Below are 20805 nucleotides of genomic sequence, written 5' to 3'. Positions count from 1 at the left end.
TAGCTCACCAAATGTGAGTGAAGTCAGTTTTATTATCTTAAGCTGTTCCAAGGTCTTATTTTAAACCTAACTCAAAGATTTTCTTGTAGAGTGTTCATAAAGAAGTTGCTTAATTTTTCTGAATTTGTACTCACCTACAGATCAGGGTAATATCTATTTTGGTTGATTGAGATGTATGAAATCGTATCTGCCATCCTGCATGAGACCTTTAAGGCTCAATACAAATTGAGTTGCTTACCCTTTAAGTAACAAAGATGATTACAGGGTGATTTATTTTTCAAGCGACCTCCAAGTCTTTGCATTCATGCCATTTATTTGTCTGTCTTTCATAGAGAGCAATTCCTTTCTGGAAGGTTCAGTTTTCATGTAAGAATTTATTCTCCATATTATTTTAGTCATCATCTGTACTTTAAAATATTTTTATCTTAACATCATCACCAAAAGATGGAAATGGAAGAGTTTAAGCACACCTATCTCAAGATTTTAGCATGCCAGACTGGACTTCAAGAGGGTTTTCCACTCAGCTATGATATTAATGGCTGCTGTTTTCCTGATGTTAGTAAAGTTCTAAAAACAAACAAATCTGCTAAATGTTTTCTTTTGTCCCTTCGAGATAATTGGACAGAAATGAGAGAAGAAATCAGTTTAGGAAGGTTGGTTTGGTATTTTCTTTGTAATGTTTAATGATCAATTTCACTCCTGTAATCCTCCTCGGAGGCAGATCTGAGGATTGCAGTTCAAATCCAGGGGGGCAGGGAAATCCCTGAGAATCTTATTTGCACTTATCAAAATGCTGGAAATGGGGGCTGTGGCTCAAAGAGATAGTCTTGAGCACAAAGCTCAGGGACAGCAAATAGTCCCCGAGTTCAAGCCACAGGACTAGCACCAAGTTCAAAAATAAAGGTGAAAAATGTCATACAGAAGTAAATGGTGAGGTAGTGGTAGAGTACTTACCCAGAATGCTGGTCAAGGCTTTGGGTTCAGTCCTTAACCATAGAGTCATGGGAGAGGGACATAGAGAGACAGAGAGAGAGAGACACAGAGAGAGAGATAGAGAGAGAGAGAGAGAGAGACAGACACATAGACAGAGACCAAGAGACAGAGAGAGACAGAGACAGAGAAATCTAAAAAGTTACCAAATGAGAATCCTGTTGCTGGTTTACTTTAAGAATATTTGTGATGCTGGTGGCTCATGCCTGTAATCCTAGCTACTCAGGAGGCTGAGATCTGAGGATAGCAGTTTGAAGCTAGCTGGTCAGGAAAGCCTGTGGGACTCTTATTTCTAATTAATCACAGAAAAAGCTGTAAGTGCCACTGTGGCTTAAGTGGTAGAGTTCTAGCCTTGAGCAAAAAGGAGCTCAGGGACAGTGCTCTGGCCCAGAGTTAGAGCCCCAGGGCCTGGAAAAAAAAAAGAATATTTGTGAAGAATAGCTTCACAAAACCTCCAAAGACCTGAACTCAGGACTAATCGCACTACCTGTGTTTTGGTTCCTTGCTTTTTTAGGTGGCTAAGCCAGTTGGCATTCTTTCAAAGTGCATTTGGGCTGCAAGAGAGCTGCCCGCTTCCATAGCGGGTATGCAAGATTAAAGAGAGTACTAATGTTGATGTTGGCAGCAGCTGCTGTTTTGTTCAGGGCAGTTCTAGTATCATTTTCTTAGGTCTGTGCACAGAGAGAAAGAACTTCACTACCTCTGTGGCTTTGTGAAGTCTGTAGTGTGGGCCCTGCTATAGTATATTTTAAAACTACATTTTATGTATGTAGAAGAGATTATTCATTTTTGTTTTGGTTTCCATTTCTTTTTCAAGGTGAAAACATTATGGGATGTTCTGCTCTTTTGAACAGCCTGGTGCTCAGATGACGTTTATGGGTTAAATGCATAATCATTTCTATTGTGGCAAAGGAGTCTGTAGTGTGATCTGTGTTAGCAGGCTTCGGCATTCAAAAGTAAACAGAGTGGATTAGGAGGCTTTGCAGCTCCTGTTCCTGGCCTGTGGCTTGTTACTCTAAGGAAGGTGGTGTATCTAGCAGGAATCAGTGGTCAGCTCCATATTCCACTAGCGTTTACTAAGGTTTGTTCTCAAACCAAATGAGACTTTGCTTTCAGGGGCTCTATTTGCATCTTCTTGTAAGTCTTCCCCTTTGAAGTATTTTTCTAGTTCCCTCTGTTACTGTTCAAGCTCTAAAGGACCTGCTAGCTGTCATTCTCAGGACAATTTCTAGCACATTGTTTAATCCCAGCAGTCATGTACATTTCTCTTTACTGTTTTCTCCACATCTTGCACATCCTTTAAAAGCAACTTTCAGCAATGAAAGTTACTGGAAGTTTTGGGTTTTGTCAGGAGTATGTATGGGATCTTTTTGATCCATACTAATACATTTTTTAAACAAAAGAGGATTTCTATAAATAAGATTAGTTTAATGTGTCAATGCAATGAAAGGTTATCTTGAAATGAGAGGCTATCATACCATGAGCGTGACCTAGAGAGAATAGTTGTATGATTCTAAAACAAAGTAGCCAAAGAAAAATGTCATACAGATGCAGAAAATGTTGCAGAAAAAAGTCAGCAAGATGATTGCCCAAATTGGAAAGATACAATTTAGAGCAGGAGTCACAAAGAAGGGACATTTTGCTTCAACAGCCTATCTCCCTTGGGGCGTGTGCATGCCTCGTCTGTATGCACACCCACACAGCAAGGCACCTGTATGCCCTTGATGGAGTTTGCTGAACTTGGAAAAAGGAAGAGAAAGAAAACAGAGATAAATACTTTGTTATTATGTTAGTACAACGCACTCAATTGGAAGTCCATTGTCTATTAACTACAGCTACCGTTAACACAGCTGAAAACAGAAATGAATTAACAAAGGCATCCCAACCCCAAATCACTATCACAAAACCATGTATAAAAGTCACACTCATTCCATATGTACTTCAAAAGTATGCTGTATGTGATAAGATGTTCTCTATCAATTTAAAAATAAAGGTCAGAGTCATTCTTCATAGCTGATTTACTTTATCAAAATCCTCTCTTAAACTTTTATGCAAACATTTCTAACATTCTTGCCTGCATGGTTTTCCAGACAGTTTCTAGCTGATTAACCAGACAGACCAATGGCTGCATTTGCACCTGTGGTGCAAGTAGGTTTTCATTTGATTATCAGCCCTAGTTCAAGAGATGAGTGAGATCAAAACTTTGCTACTCTGGTTTCATGGGCGCATAAATGGATATGCAGGGGGGTGAACTGACTTGCTAGAGGTCACACAGTGAGGTGCTCCATAGCTTTTTGGATCCATATTCTGTCCATGGTTTCTAAAAGCATATTTCCTCCCTGGTCCTTGGAAACCTTTGTTAAGACAGAATCTTACTCAGAGGCATGAACAAACAGCACAGAACAAAAGCTGAGGTTTTTTGTTTTGTTTTGTTTTGTTTTTTGTGTTTTGCTTCAAAGAGGGATTGGGGCCTGGAATTCTGGCGGAGGCGTCTTACTTTCTTTAAACAAAATAGCTTCATCATCACCATACTATACCTCACACTTACTAATTCATTCACAAAATGTGTTCTCTGAGAGCTGTAAAATATTTCCAGAAATTCACTGACAATATAATCTAAGTGTTTTGGACATCGTGAATCTAAAATGGGGTTGACTGGACCAAATCAAAAAATAAATGGAACAGTACTCTTTTCCAAAGAACTCTATAAACCACACGCATTCCTTGATTTCCTGATCCATTCCCTGCCCTTCCCATACTATCTCTGGTGAGCTGAGCCCTTCTTATGTCATTATCTCTCTAACCTTCCCTCCATCGTTGTATCTCTCTGATCAAAGCTGGGAAAAGATTCTTGTTTTTTTAAGGATCCAACTTATAAGACTGAGCCCATGGATCCAGGATGGTTTCCTCATCTCTTGGTCTGTAAATGCACCAATCTGCAAAGTCCATTTTGCTCTCTTCAGCAATATATTCACAAGCTTTGAGACTAAGGTCTTGGCATCTTTGTATGCATTGTAGTACTCCCATAATGATTGGAGTATGTGTTACACTCACCATCAAACAACCTATTGGAAGCTAGAGATAGGTATGCTGACAATAAAGATATGTTGTAAGTAATGACCCAACAGCCTGGGAGAGAACAGAGGTAAAAAGCAAAGAAAATCTAAAATAAAAATTTAAAAACAGTCATTGAAACAAGTCCAGTAATTAGGAATGACTATATTTGGGGGAGATAGTCACAGTGATATAACTAATGTCTTCCTCTTGTTTAATGAATTTGATTCATCAAAGGAAACAAATTTAGGAGTCCTACTCACTGCTTACCAAATCAAGAAGAGTGTAACTATATATTAGAAAGTTTTCTCTATAGAAGAGTTAATGTTGAACTTTTTCTGTATAAAGAAGTGAGTTCTGCATTTCTGCCCTTTCCTGAGAATAGTTTTACTACTCTCGTGCAGAATCCTGTGTTTCTAATTTACCAGCTTCTCTGTCCTATTATTTAGCTTTGCTGGAATGAATTGCTGAATTTTACAAAGGGAAAATATGCCTTAATGCTATCAGAGTATATACAATATTATGTTAAAACATGAATTCACTTATAATGGCTTTAAAATAAAATCCTTCAAGAAATACAGATTTTTCTCACTGATATTTGAGTAAAGGTTTAATTTTAAACTTCACCAAGTAGATTACTAAAAAAAATAAGCAAAATTACATCCTTACAGACATGTGAATTTCACTGACAGCAAAAGATAGAGGCTTTCCAAGTGTGATCATTTTGCAATTGTTCTAGCAATCTGTGTTGATATATTTTAAGAAACTATCAAAGGCCATATACTAAAAAATATGATCACCTGAATAATGTAGAATATTCAGCTGTGCATGGAATATGGAACAAACATACCCCCATATGCTTGGTATTTGCAAAATTATTAAAGTTCTAGAGATATGCCATTAAAGTCTTCACAAATGATCTGACAGATTTCTGGGAATGTTGGGACAGTATGGGGAAGTTTAAAGGACAGGATTATAATTAGCAGCTTGAGTTTATATCCTGATACCACATACTCTGAAGTCTCCAAATACTTCTGTACCTCACTGTCTTATGTCTTCATTTTTACAAATTAGGATATGTGAAAGAAATACATTCTGCTTGTTATTAGATTTCCAAGATGCTTGACACATGGTAAGTGTTCAAAAAATTAGCTTTGTTCACTGCAGTGTTCAGGAAATTTCCCTGAACAAAATCCTGTGTCTGCACTATGTTCCACTATCGTGCTTTCTAATATTGATCATCTGTCTGCATGCCTGTTTAAAGGCAGGCTCTCTGTTTTGAGAACTGAATCTCACCTCTGCTTCTGGTCTACTCAAGGATGTTGCTCCAGCAGTTTCCTTTTCTTCTGATCTCTATCACCAGTTATTCTTCTGACTGGATCATTCTAAAAACAAACAGAGATCCTAGTATTTCTACTATCTCAAATAAAACTCTCATTGTTTGAGTCATTAGTTTTGGTTAATTTCCCCCCCCACATATGTTCCCTTCCCCAGTAAATGCAGACTTATTAATATCACCAGTGACCTCCTTGTTGCAAAATCCAGTGGCGAAGTCACAGGCATCATCTTAATGGACATAGTTCATTCTGATCTCTCTATTAGGTGGTTGCTTTGTTTTTTGTGATAGTGTATCATTACTTAGGCTTGCCTAGAGATCATCCTGCCTCAGCCACTTGAGTTACCAGGATTATAGACAACAGTCAGCACCTGCTGGCCATAATTTGTATTTGATTTTCTGGTTTGAATTCAGGGTCATGTCCTCACTACACAAATGTTCCATTTGAGCTGGGTCCCCAGCTCTGTTTCCTCCAATTTTCCGAGAGAGTCTTTAGCTTTTTTTTTTGCCCAGAGTCTGTCTTGGACTGTAGTTTTCTTATCTCTGCCTCTTGAATAGATGAGATTAATGCTGCCCTGTGCCACTACCTACAGCTTGTTTTTGAGATGAGGACTTGTTAAACATTGTTGCCTGGACTAGCCAACTAACTGCTCAGTCATTTGTTCCTCCTTCTCCTCCCCCCACCCTTGGACTTAGAGTCACTATCTTGGGTAATTTCCCTATTTTTTTTTAATTTCAAATTCTATGTATGCTATGTATATATCGAAAGCTTCATATTTGTATCTCCAGCCCATGCCCTTTCCAAAATTCAGCTTCAAATGCCCTAATCTGGCATCAGTCACAAGGATATGACCAAAACATTTCAAAACTTGCCTACTGAAAACTTAACTGCTAGGCTCAATCCTTAGAGTTGTCTATCAACTCTTTCTTGCAAATCACTCTTTCTGGCCCATGCAGATGTCCAGAATCTAACAAATTATGACCAGAATTCACATCTATAATCTTTTTTCTGAACTAGTATCTCTTTCTTTTTCTACCTGTTGTTACCTTACAGTGTGTTTTTACTACAGTAATTAGAGTGGTTTTATTTTATTTGTTTTGAAGTATCTTTATAGTCCTTCTCTGTTTAAAATCCTACCATGAATCCTGTTTGATTGATAATGAATGTCATAAAGTAATCTGTGGACTACAGGACCTCCCTGATCTGTCCTCTCTATCATCTGACTTCATCTTCTGCTTACTGATTTATTCTTGCTGTTCTTTTTTTTTTTTCCAAGAAGTCTGAGATGAATAATTACTGTAGATGTTCAGTGATTTAGCAGTGTTACAACATTGTCTCCAATTCTCTTGGTATTTCTACATAGACACAAATGACTGGCTGCTCCAGAGTCTTGCTTCTTGTATGAAGTTTCCTTACATAGACTTTATGGCCACTAAATAGAGACTTTTGGCACCAGCTTTTCTTTCTGCCTGCAGCATCCACTTCTGTCTTCGTGGTTCACCTTCTTAGCTGCATCTAATCTTTGATGAAATATTGCCTTCTTAACGAGTCAGCCCCCAGTGATCTTATTAAAAATATCTAGCTGTTCTTTGTAGTCCTGGGTAAAGACAAGCTCTGAGGCCTTGTCTTTCAACTCAGAGAGTCTTGTGGATGTGATCCCTTCTGTAATCTTCCTTGCTTCAAAAAAATATCGGTAAATATGTACAGCATAACTATACCTCAACCAAGAGAATCCAGCTGAAATTAGTAGGTAGCAGAGCAACAACAAAAAGGCAGTGTGGAGGCTGCTAGTGGTTCTGGCGGTAGCTGCTCTGGAATATGAATGGGAGCTTATCACATGCCCTTGAAGAACTAAGAACTACTTAAGTAGCCTTGCTAGGAAGGGATGGTCCTGCCTATTTGTCATCGGACCTTGCCACACACATTGGGATTACACATTGCAAATGTGTAGCAATTTGAAGACATTATAGATAGTCTGGAAGCTAGGAGACCTCTATTCTACCACACTTGTTTATTTTTTTTAACGTGTTTATTTTTGCCTATCCTGAGCCTTTTTTTGTAAAACTCAGAGTTCAAACCAACCTTGGAGATAGTGTAGGCTCAGACCTTGGAGGAAATACAGCTAATATCATAATAAAATGTGACAATTCTTGTTTCCTTAATGTATATAAAAGTTATGTTTAAACTAGCTTATAATCCATGCTGTGTGCAATGGCATTATGTCTAAGTTAGAAAAGTATCCACCTTAATTTAAAATACTTCATTTCTAAAAGTTACTAGCAATCATCAGAGATGGAAAATTGACACTGATGGATGCAGCGCTGCCACTATCCTTCATAAAGACTGTCATAGCTGGCATAAAGCAAAGCACTATGAAATTTGGCTGTAGTGTGCTTGCTGCTGAGTATTTGTTTTGGTGTCTTGTGAGTGTGAGGGTCAGTGTGAATCTAAATCACTGCTGCTCACAGATGAGGCAGGCATTATAATCCCAGTCCCCTTACCTGAATCTCGTTACTTTTTCCATAGCCCTGAACACCTTGTGATATACTATGTAGCCTAGTTTTGTGTTTGTTTATGGTTTATCTTTTTTCATGAGAAAATAAGCCTCATGAGGGTAGGAATTTTGTCTTTTTATCCACTATGTAGCCTAACAGCTAGAGCAATGAATGGCACATAATATGTGGTATGTTTGTGAAATGAACAAATCCCTTCATAATTCTAGATACAATGATGATAATAATGTAATATCAATAATAACTAATAATGGTTAATATTAACAACTAATAATGGTTAATATTAAGATTGACCAGTTATAGGGATCTTCAAGTCATAGCAGAAAAGAAAGCTATTGAGAAATGTTTCAAGCAATGACAATATTAACCCACAATTTAACAAATTATATTTGCACATGTGAAGAAAGACTATTATTAGGGAAATTCGTATGCTTGAATTGCCCAGAAAGAGGGTTTTACCCAATGAATTAATCTGTACAAAATCATGGTTAATACAAAATTGTATAATGAGGACTGTGATTCTCAGGATTCTGAGTGTAACCTTATAAATTAAGCATGAATAATGCTAAAATAGACCACATGGGTAAAAGAATAAGAGGTTATAATCCACTAGGTCCACAGAGGTAGCGTTGTAATGTTAGAGAACTTTAGCAAGCAATAAACAACATGTGGTCCAATGTGATACTCAATGTGTATATCGTAATTGAAAATAATAATTTAGGTCCATTTAACATATGACAAGCTACATAAACAAAAATTATTCTAGCTGTTGTGCATCTGGGTTTTCGTATAGTTATAAAATGCTGCTGCTGAATGCTAGCTCATGAAATGAAACCTTATGTATTTAAAAACCTCATTTCCATGATTTTGCTTATGCTGTATTTTTTTCCTGGAATTTCCATTCCTTATCATTGCTTAAAAATTCTTTCTTGTCCTCTTCTATCTAGCCAGAGTTACATTTTACCTTCAGGCTTTGCTTGGAGCTGTAATCCTGCCATGGTTTTTCCCTCTTAAGTTTAATTGATTAATTGCTCTCTACTCTGTGCTCTTAAAACATTTATCACAGAGTATAGCTGTTATTTATTTACCTGTCTGTGAGTTTCAAGGGCGTCTTTATCATTTTTGTTTTCCTCGTACCCAGCTCAGTCCCTGACTCATGATACATGTTCAATAAATAGCTATTGTATTTGACCATCAAAATGTATTTTTACCTTGGCCACAAATTTATCTGGCAAATAATCACCGAAGACTCTTCTTTTGTGCATGTTATACAGATACTGAAATTTTTAAAATGAGATGCCCAGGTTCTTAAACTTTTATAAAATAGTCTAATAAGGAAAAAAATTTAATTGTGCACAAAATAACTATAATACATGGTAGAAATTCTTTTCATGGAGGGAGAAGTGTGTGTGTGTGTGTGTGTGTGCGTGCATGTGTGCACGCGTGCATGTGTGTGTGCATGTGTATGTATGTGTGTTTCAAAAATACCTCCCTATTGGCTAGGGAAATATTTTTCCCTATTAAAAGACTAAAAATGCACATAATAATTATTTTACTGTCTCAGAAATTAGGTTATTAAATTCTGTCTTAGATCTAAAAATATATCCCCCTCTCTCACTTTAGCTGGGTGTGCTATTGTAGATTGGATTAAAGCACCTCTGGAGGTGGGGGTTATGCCACTACTTGCCAAAGAGTCTGCATTTAAAGTAGAATGAGGTTTCTTTTAGTGCCTTAAGGTAGGAATCTTATGCATTCCCTAGTTTTTAGAAAGCACTCTAAGTGATAATTCTTTCACATGTTGCTACAAGTTCACTCCTAATTGCCATTAGGAAATTGGCTCTAGAAAGCTTTCGACAGAAGTTAACAGTAATATCATTGAAAGAATAATTCAAACAAGATTTTAACTGTGTTATTTTAATTTAATTTTATTAATTTGATGAGAATAATTTGAATGCTTAGCATTTAATTAAATTTAGCTTAAAAAATAAGTGTCGTATATTGGTCATTTCTACCTAAGTCCTAAGATGTGAACTGTTTGCATGATTACAGATTTTAAGCAGATGGGCACCAAGAAATTTCTCTGTTTTTATTTAGACTTGGATTATCACTTGCATTTATCTTCAACTGCTCCTATTTAATCCTCTTGTCAAAACTAAAGAGATCTGCGGGAATCCTGTGACTGATAATGTAAAAGACATCACAAAGCTGGTAAGTAAGAGCTGCTTCTCAGTAGTTGTCACTGTTAGTCAAAGTTTAGCTTTTTCTTGTCCTAGGAAAAGAATTAATCATGTACTTATCCTGAAGGATTTCCAGAGAGCAAACATACATTTAAGGTCATGGAGGATGGGTTGGTAAAGTCAGCCCATTGAATTCCACTGCAGTGGCTGATTCATCCAGTGATGGAGCCTGGACGAGATGGCTGGAGGCTTGCTCCCCAGTATCTCTTGAGTGGGATCCTCTTGTGTCTGTCCTCTCCCCAGACCTTCCTACTCTTCTTACCAGCCTGACAGCAGGAGACCTGAGATGGCAGGCTCTCCTTTGTCTCAGCATAAAGACTTTCACTAGTGGGGTGGGAGATTGCTTCATCAGTGAATGTACTTGGAGAAATGTATTTCCTAACTGTGATACCCACTCACCTCCATGTTTGTCACATCTGAATTCTGCTCTCAGCAAAAGCCATTTTACCCTGGCTCCTGGTGGCCACTGCCAGCATCCTGCTAGCTTCTCTGTCTGCTTCTTTGAAGATTCAAATCATAGAGAACATAAAACATCTGGAATGCATCCATCCCAACTTTCACAGTCCAAGGATGATGTAACATACTAGGGTATATGATTGGAAGACAAACCTGGTTTGAGGAAAATTTTGTAAGGTTCACAGTAGCCAGTTAAGTGATCCTCAGTTATTTAAATATTGGCTAGTTTTATAGGTGATGGCAGAATAGGGAAGAAATGCGACTTGTTATATTCTGCATAAATTTGGAGGCCAAAATATGTCTTGGCTTTAATTTAATTTCAGTTCTTATTCTGGCTTTTTATATTCATTTTGAATAGACTCATAACAATGTCAGGTTAATACAAACTCCAAAGTCTTATTAAAATGAGTCACTGGGAAGTTAAGGCTCTCCTGGACACAGACACACACACACACACACACACACACATAAAACCTTGGGAGTTAGAAATGGGCTGGGGGAAGTGTGCTGGTCCTAGAGAATGGATTTCAAATAGATGGGCATTGAAACGTGGATGGAAACTGATAATATATCGTACTGCAGGCTATGTATATTGTATCCATATTGTATATGGCATTTAAGAGAAATTCATTGTAGGTGTTATTCTTTCCGGAGTGTTGAAGGAATATGACTTAATAAATACCATTTCCTGTGAAATGTTAAACCAATATTTTCAAGTGGCATAATTATTATAAGCACTTTCCAAAATTTTCTGTTCTTGTCTTTAACCATCTGCTTGTAATCAGCCTGTTACCGAACAGCTAATACAGTAAGAATGAAACATTAATAAAAATTTAAAAATAAAGTATACCCAGAAGGAATATTTATTAATATTGACAGTAGGATATAGTTCTTCATACTAAGGGCACTAATCTGAGAGAAAGAGGTTTTTCTCCTTCCAACGATTGTCTCAAGAATTTCTCTATGTGAAATTAATATGCTTTCTTTGGATAAAATTTTTAAAATAAGAAGCTTGAAAAAAAGTGAAGTTAATAACTGGTAGGGCCACAAAAATCACTTATACTTGAATAAAGACTTCCATAGCTTGTATTTTGTAGAGGAAGAAATAGAAAATTATGAAACAATCTCTGAGCTTAGAATGTTCATTATCTAGTCTTAGAGAAAAGCCTCCTAAATACAAATATATATCACAACAACAAACAGATAACACATAAACAGATGGCATTTAAAAGATTTCATCATATAACATTGGCATCCAATCCGTGCTGTTATACATATGGATTAAAATAATGGAGTTTTTGAATCTGAGATATTGCAGTTAAAAACCCAGCTCTTTGACCTTGGCTAAGAAAGTATCTTTCTAAATTTCAGTTCTTACTTCACAATTTTGTCATGTAGATAAATAAGAAAAAGTACCTATTAACTTTTTTTTAACCAGTTACTATCTTATAATCTCTTTGGGCCTGTTCCTTTATTGGTTACAGTAGATTAATAGTATTTAATTTTATAGAGTCATTGTAAATATGAAATGGAATCTGGACTCTACTGTCTTCCACATTTTGGCCACATTTATCCTGTTAGTAGCCCTGATGACATTTGTAGGATCACAGGATACTGGAGATGGAAATTAGAGACAACCTAAATAAAGTCTTTTGAAGATACATAAAGCCAAGAGTGGTAAGACCCAGCTCCTACTCCATTACAGTTCTGTGTCTTGAGGAGTAGTGGTTTCAAACTGGCTTCTGGAATCCAGCAAAAGCCCTTTGGCTTTTGTTTATATATCTGAGTTTCCAAATGAGTCTTGGCTTTGGATTTAAGCTTGAGAAGGAATGCTTGAAAGCTATTGCTTTACCAGGCTTGGTTGGAGATCATCTAAGCTTATTTAAGGTACAGTTGTGAGGGCTCCACTGTGAAAAATACCAAACCTCAGTTTGTAGAGATGAGCTGTAGGAACCTCAGTGCTTAAGACTAAAATCACACAAAACAGTAATTTGCTTTGAAGTTCTAGAACCTCTTAGGCCATATGCTTGTAGTGGGTTTTATCTTTGTTGTTCATGTTTGAAATGAAGCTAACTATTAACTCTTCTAACTATTCTAACTCATTAACTTTACTAATTCAAACACCACACACATCTGTTGGATTTATGGGAGAGAGCCTCAACATCTCTCTAAAGAATGGTAGGTCAAAGCTTCTTGACAGAAGCCAGGGTCACTTGGTTGTTTGAACACCAGCTGTATTATTTCCTGACTGACTGACCTCAGACAGATTACTGAGCCTTTTGGGGGATTCAGTTTCCTGGTTTTTGAAAGGAGGAACATGGATATGATCAATAGTTCTTTACCAAGAACTTGTAAACTTCAAACACTTGCCCATGACATGCTGAATTGTGCCTAAAGTCCATTGTGTCCATTTCTGAGGAGAGAATGCATAGCTTTCACCATTTCTCAGCGAAGTCTCTGACCTTACATAAGAGAAGAATTATTTAGAGAGCTTTGAAGTCCTTCCCAGCTTTAAAGTATTTTTATTTCATAGTATTTCTTCAGGTCTCGCCTCTTGGAATCAACCAGTAATGCCCCCATTTAAATCGATTATATAGAAAAGAGGATTTTACCTGACAGACATAACCTTGCTATATTTTATCTGAAATGGAGAAAGTGAGCTGATAATTCGTTTTGCTTTGTGCTCACAGTCATTTCTCCAGCTGAGATCATCCCTGTGCTTTTATATGTACCAGTTCTGCCCCTGTGTTAGGTAGCAATTTGCACTGTGTGCCCAAATCTTGACTTTGTGCCTCGATGAGATTCCCATGCCACTGAATCACATGATTTATGGCTTTACATTTTTTTAAAATATTCTTCTTGGACATTTTGTACTGCCCTTGTGGTCCCCATGGTTTTTATTTGAAATCCTTCTGGCATGTTTACTTAGCATAATAGTTCATCTATTTGCAGAACATTTTGCTTTGTCTCTAAAAAATGTTGCAAGACTTGTTTTAAATGGCAAACCCAGCTCTACCTAGGGAAAGAGTCAAGTATCTGAGAAGAGGATGAATCAAACTTACAATTATCCATGGATAGTGAGGATACAGCTATTAATGCTTGTCTAGTATTTATGTGAGAAGGAATCAAATATTGGAGAAGTTCAACTTAGTTTTCCTCAGTAGTTCTTCCTTTCATTTATGATAGGGTTTTCTTTCATTGCAGCAATTTAATTAAATGTAACTTCCTTGTTTTTTGTTTTGTTTTGTTTTTGTTGGTCATGGGCCTGAACTCTGGGCCTGTGTGTTGTTCCTTAGCTCTTCAACTCAAGACTAGCCTCTACCACTTGAGCCACAGTGCCACTTCTGGCTTTTTCTGGTTATGTGGTACTGAGGAATCGAACCCAGGGCCTCATGTGTTAAAGGCAAGCACTCTACCACTGAGCCACCTTCCCAGCCCACTTCCTTGTTTTTGAAAAAAATTATCCTTAGCTGTTACATCCTTCTCAAAACATTTTTTAATTGTAATTGATTGCTGTCCCTTCCTCATCTAGTGAAAGTGAAATGACTTCCTTTCCAAGGTCATCACAAAGAGGTTCAAGGTTTTCCTAATCTGTAGTAGATCCTTATCCTAAATTGGTTATAGCAATGCATGACCCTTGGGATGGTCATAATCAGAAGTGATGACTATATCATCAGATAACAGATGTGAACACTTTCAATGGACAATTTTGATAAATCCTGATTTCATTCCTCTTTCCTATTTGAATTACCACTGATTTAAAGTGAAGGTCTGCAGCCTCTAAACCTCCTTTTTCTGGATCAATTACCCATGCCCACCTTCTCTTTAAAAGAAGTCCCACAAAGGTTGTTGGACCTTGAAGAGCAATTGTTTGATAAATGAATATTTTTAAAATAATTCTTTTTCAATAGTTTATAATAGACTTTTAATTTTTCCCCTTTGTAGTTGGTTGATATTCTTTAATTTAAATTTTGAAATGAAGCATTTAAATAAAGGACAGAGCTTTATTAAAAGTAAAATTTCAGTTAAAAAATAAAATGAAAGCTGTCCAGGTATCTTGAACATTACCAAAAATGTCTTACTTAACAAACAGTGTTCTTGTTTCACAGAATAAACCAATTAGGTGTCGTATCTTATGCTCCCTGGCTTTTAAATCCATGGCTATGGTATGAGTACGTGGGCACCAGGTGGAACACATTGAGGGATTGTTTGAACCCATAACTCTATCTTTGGAACAGAAGAAATCGGTTCATAATACTGAGTGTCTTCTCAACAACCAGAGATGAAAACTTCAGTTATAGTTTATACTTACCAGAGTAGTCAATTGAATTTCATTTCTTGTGTAGCAGTTACCTTACTTTGTTTTATCTTGGGAAGCTTTCACATTATAGAAGCTCAGTTGGTGCTACTTACATATAATTTACATCATAAGATGTAAATTATATGTCTGAGTCTGTTTCCTGTTGCTAATGTCAAAATACCCCAAACTTGGGGCTGGAAAGGTGGCTCAGTGGTTGAGCACTTGCCTTGCATGCATGAGGCCCTGGGTTCAATTCCTCAGCACCACATAAGCAAAAAGAAAAAAGCTGGAAGTGGCGCTGTGGCTCAAGTAGTAGAGGGCTAGCCCTGAGCTGAAGAGCTGAGGGACAGCGCCCAGGCCCACAGTTCAGGCCCCACAACCGGACTCCCCAAAAATAAATACCCCAAACTAAGTTATAAAAAGATGTATTTTGTAACTGTAACCCCTTTGTACAGCATCTTTACAATAAAATAAAAATTTTAATGTTTTTTGAGATTTAGGGAGCTCAGTGACATTTTGTTCGTGGGATCCAAAAGTTCCTAGAGAGGAGTTAAGTGTTCTGACTTTGAGTTCCTTTTCCTCCTCCTTCCCCCCTGCCCTCCCACCCCAGCCCCAATACCTGCAGGGTATGGTTTGCAGTCAGTGCAAGTTTGGTTCACCAAGATTTTTTTTCTTGGCTTGAGTTTCCAGCATTTCTGAACACTGTTCTCTATGCAGTGTTTTCCCCCAGTGTTACTGAGTATGGCCAGTCCTCAAAACATCCAAAGAAGAGAGCAAACCCACAAACAGCCTGGCATTATTGCCTTGTTTTACAGTGTCATTCTATAATCTTCTATAATTCTAATGTCCTTGAACTTCAGTAAAATTTCCCATCAATTAAATTGAAGTCCCCCACCCCCGAAACTTACCTTAGTAAAACAGATTTGTTAACAAAATGTGTACCATTAGTTACATGGGTATTTAAATGTACCAGTAAGATAACACTTTAGAATCTACACTAGTTCCTGATTTTCAACAGATTCCATTTTCCAACCCTCTTTCTCTCTCTGTTCTTTCTTCCGCTCAATGTAGTCTTTCAGATCAGTCAGTGTAAATTTGCTGTCATGGATAACTATGCTGTTACATACCTGTTCTCAGGAAACAGCTAAGCCAGAGTGAATCTTTTATAATTATCCAGTTTATTCCCCTTAATTTACAGGCATGGTCCAGAGAGATAACATGATAGACCTAAGTCCACAGTAGGGTTTAGTGGTGAAACTGTTCCTTCCATTTTTTCCTTCCACTGTCTGCACCGCCATAGCGCTCAGCCTTCATGACATGGCTTTCCTGACATTCTTACAACTTACCTGTTTGGTCTCTCTGATACAACATGAGCTGTAAATTACTTTTTCCTATGATTTTTCTCTCTTTAGAAAGCTTCACTTTGATGCATTTAATAATCATAGAAATTCAGATCCATTCATATCAGGCCCTAACACTTAGTATTTCCCATGAATTATTGAGTCCTTATCAAACCAGCTCTAATTTCCATTTCCCACAAGTAGAAGTTAAAGTTAACTTGCATAAGAACTGAGTTAGCAGGGGCGGGGTTAGGACCCAATTTATGCAATTTATCTCCAAAATCTGTGTTGTTGGCCTCAGCATCAATCCGTACCTCTAAGGGATGTTTATATTCCAGGCCCACAGTCTCTCTACTCATAAAACTTCCGTAACAACTCATATACACCAATGACACTGGAGGTATTGCAAGATTATTTGTGCTTTCTGAATGCATTCAGTAGTCCTATAAGTGCTTAGAAGGTCATAAAATAATTTTGAAGTGGCTATAACTACATATAATTTCACTCTCTAAGTTCTCTCCAAAATGTAATTGGAAAGGAAGCTATTAAGAGAGAGACTGTTTTGGAGTTAACAGGGCAAAACACCAGCCCAGAGCCAGAGTTTGCTTCCTACCTATAGTAGTTATCTGAATGCTTATGATACTGCAGATGCCAGTGAACCTTTCTGAGCCTCCCTCCTGTCCTCATTTATGAGAGATTAATAAGCTATATCCCATGAGGGTTCTAAAGTAGTTTTCAAAAATAGTATTATTTTTCAGTCCCACTAGAAATTTAGTAAGTCAGCTTAATGTAGAAATATATCCCTCTAATAAAGTGTGGCAATTTCAGTATTCTGTTCAGATATTCTTGTAAAATTTGGCTTCTTTGAACCAATGTCGTGTGTGTGTGTGTGTGTGTGTGTGTGTGTGTGTGTGTGTGTGTGTGTGTATCTCAATTTAGGACCTATATATGAATATATAAATATATGTTGGCATATTTATATATGTCAATATATATTGAGGATTGCTTAGGCTTATTACTAACTTAAATATTTGATAATTTTGGACATACTAACTATTTTGTCATGATCTAGAACGAGGAAGGAAAACCTAGGTAAGTTTTGTCAGCTCAAGTCTGAGATGAATGTGAAGTGATACCACTTAGGAGGATGGCAGGAGTATAGAGGGACACCATTACTATCTCAGCTCACCTCTGACTACTAATGCCTTTTCCTGATGTCTTTTCTGACCAAGTCTCTGTCCTGCTCTAAAAGCTATTGGCAAGACCAAGAAGCAACGTGTGGCTTCCATTATGGAAGGCTTATGGAGATGATTTAGGCCTGCAAGCATGCCATGACCTCAGCTTTCTTTAGGGAAGTTGAAGTTTTTAAGAGACTGGATGAAGAGATTTTAGGCATTGAAATCACAGGTCTGTATAGTTCACAATAAAGAACATAAATTGAATATTTGCAACATGTTGGTGTATTCAATTCACTATTAACTAATTGTTTGACATAGGGAACTGTATCTTCATCTTACAAAGTAGGGAAACCCAGATGCAAAGAGTTTAGATTGGTTCCAAACTCCTTGGTTCTATATCCACTGCTTACTCACTTATTCCAGAATAACTGAAGTCAGACATTTCTTAATGTTTTAAAAGAAACTGGCAAACATTTGAGCTTTCTCAAGTGTCCAGCATAAGGTAAGTGGGTTAAGGTACATTGCAAAACTTAACAGTACCCATCTTACAAATAGTACCATCTTACAAGTAGCTATATTCTTTTGAGGGTCCAGTAACTTAGGATAAACAGTTCTCCAGTTATCAATGAAAATCACTGCCTTGCTAACCAAGATTCAATCTAGTCTGAGAGCTTACATTTCTTTGAGATTCCCTGTTAATGCCAACATGTTATTTTAAAGTCTGTATTTTAAGATCATTGACAAGAAAGGCGTACATTATTACTAACTCTATGCAGAAACAAGTTGGAGAATAAATAGTCTTGGAAGGGAATTCCATGACTACAGATGGATGTTGAAATTCATACCATGTTTCAAAACTTGATAGATTGTACTTATCCAGCCACAACTGAATTTAGAATTCTAAAATTTTGTATCATCACTTTATTTGTTGGAGGGTGCCTTTGATGACAGAAAAAGAGAATAAGTAAAATGATTAATTAATGTATATGAATGTTCTCAAAGAATTTATTTATTTTTGGTCCCTGTAGGTTGCAAATCTTCCAAAAGACTATATGATAACCCTCAACTATGTCACCGGGATGGAGGTTTTGGTATGTTAACTACATTTCTAACTTGCATTTTAGTAGTTCACAGAAGAGATGGAACTAGTCATTATTTACCCTACAACTTTCTTAGTTGTAAATATTTGAAGGAGATATACCTTTGTGATTTGATTCAAAGTCATTTTGTTTCAGGTTTTGTTTGTTCTGTTTTGCTTTGTTTTGTTTCCTGCTTGAGATACTGCTTAACTTTATCAATGAGCATTTGCCAAAATGAAATAAGATTCCCAAAAGTAATAAGATCATTATCTTTAGACTTATCCAAACATTTCTCTTTTTTTTTTTGTCTTCGGGCATCTCTCAAAAACACTTGTAATTTTTTTTCCTTATCCAGGAAGATTTTTTAAAAATAATTATTGTTCTTTTAAGTGTGTGGTTATGGTTTCAAATATTGCTCATACTGAAACCAAGAAATTTAAATTTTTTCATTACATAGTATCAGAATCCATAGACTAAGACATATTTTACACGAAAAGAGTAATGTATGGGGGCTGGGAAGGTGGCTCAGTGGTAGAGTGCTTGCCTTGCATACATTGGGCCCAGGGTTTGACTCCTCAGCACCACATAAGCAGAAAAAGCCAGAAGTGGTGCTGTGGCTCCAGTGGTAGAGTGCTAGCCTTGAGCTGAAGAGTTGAGGTACAGCCCCCAGGCCCAGAGTTCAGGCCCCACAACTGACCAAAAGAGAGAGAGAGAGAGAGAGAGAGAGAGAGTAATGTATGTGTGTACTTACCATGGGGCTTATCAAACCTTGTCATTGTACAATAGTTGCCCCAAACCAAAGCTTTTATGTATTTTCCTTCCCTGACTCCCCACTTTGTTTCTTAGTTGTTATAGTTATTGAGAGCCAGAAGTTTTATATTTCATGTTTTCAGATGCTGGGCTGTGGACAGAACCCCTTGGAGTGTGTATGGCAGACAGGTGCACTGTAGCTCTAAATGATCTTATAGTTGTACTGCAGAGCTTGCCCTTGTATGTAAGATATCCAATTTTCATATTTAAAATGTAGTATTAATGTTATGATACTGTGGATACCCACTGTGCAAGTTGCCTATGTTTTGCATCATACTTATGACATTTTGTTCTAGATTGATCCATTTTAAATATTGTATTCTTTAGATTAAATTAAAAACCATGGAACTTTTCATCTCTGCAACTCTCAAGGTTGACAGTATCTTCAAAGTACTTAATACTGATCAACTTTGTACAGATGGTTTTAGATTTTTGAGTAATGTTTTGCAGATCTACCAATCACATCACTGTGCTCTGTATAATGCCTTTCAAAGATTACAAAAAGCCTAACAGGCTTTTATTTCAGTGCTGTTTCAAGAGACTGACCAGGGTATATTTCATGTAATTAGTAAGCATTTTAGCATGAACTACCTGAGATGTATCTTCATGTTGCAGTGGTCACCTTAAAGCCTAGGTCCATGTCTGGAAACAGAAGTGTAAATTTATAACAGCAGTGATGAAAATTGAAGGAGTGATTAAATTTGATACTCAGTCAGCAAGTATTTGGTTAAGAGAAACAGAAGAGCCAACACTTAGCTGGAATACATTCAGAAATACATGCTCACACATCATTTATTCAATGCTGTAATAAACTTTTAAATTTTCATGATAACTAGGGGAAAGGGAAATTACATGGCCTTTTTTTTATAACACTTTTCCATTTGCAAAATTATTTCATGTATTTTCCCTCCCCTCGAATTGAGTGAATTAGGAATAGCCTGTGAATTAGGTAAGTTAGCTATTTTTATTCTTATTTTACAATGGTCACATGGAGATTTACAGTACATCAAAATTTTGCCCAAGGTTTATATAAGTAGAAAATGACAGTCTTCAAAAGAAACTCCTAGGCCATCTGATTCTTGTGTGTGTGTGTGTGTGTGTACGTGTGTGTTCTTTAATATCTTTTATTTTATTTATTTATTTATTTTTATTGTGAAAATACTGTACAGAGGGGTTACAATTACATGGGCAAGATAATGAGTACATTTCTTATCAAGCATTATAGCCTCCTCCTTTGTTTCCCCTTCCCATCCCTTCTCCCCCCCGCCCCCCCCACCCAATCCTCCTCATGGTCCCCCATCCCCCACACCACAGTTGTAAAGTTCATTTTCGACATAACGACTTGTACATCTCATTGTTGCGATGGGTCCACCTGTATGCCTATTTAAATGATTTGTTTTTTCCCTTCCCCTTCACAAATTATACCAACATCAAATACAGTGAAAGCAGGGGTTATACTGTGGGGGAGGGACATACAAAGCAACAAAGAAATAATCTTATAAATGTGTTAG

General features: G+C 37.0%; 1 protein-coding gene across 1 annotated transcript in view; it reads left to right on the top strand.

Annotated features, from left to right (window-relative positions):
• Positions 1-20805, top strand: part of Kitlg (KIT ligand) — a 78504-nt gene that overhangs the window by 25744 nt on the left and 31955 nt on the right. The window contains exons 2-3 of the mRNA XM_013018847.1: positions 9989-10102; positions 18434-18496. Of these exons, the coding sequence (XP_012874301.1) occupies positions 9989-10102; positions 18434-18496 (177 nt within the window). The remainder of the gene's footprint in view (positions 1-9988; positions 10103-18433; positions 18497-20805) is intronic.

The sequence above is a fragment of the Dipodomys ordii genome, unplaced genomic scaffold (genome assembly GCF_000151885.1).
Source record: "Dipodomys ordii isolate 6190 unplaced genomic scaffold, Dord_2.0 Scaffold3, whole genome shotgun sequence".
Taxonomy (NCBI): domain Eukaryota; kingdom Metazoa; phylum Chordata; class Mammalia; order Rodentia; family Heteromyidae; genus Dipodomys; species Dipodomys ordii.
Note: the sequence above shows the minus strand (reverse complement) of the source record. Positions and strands in the feature narration are given on the sequence as shown.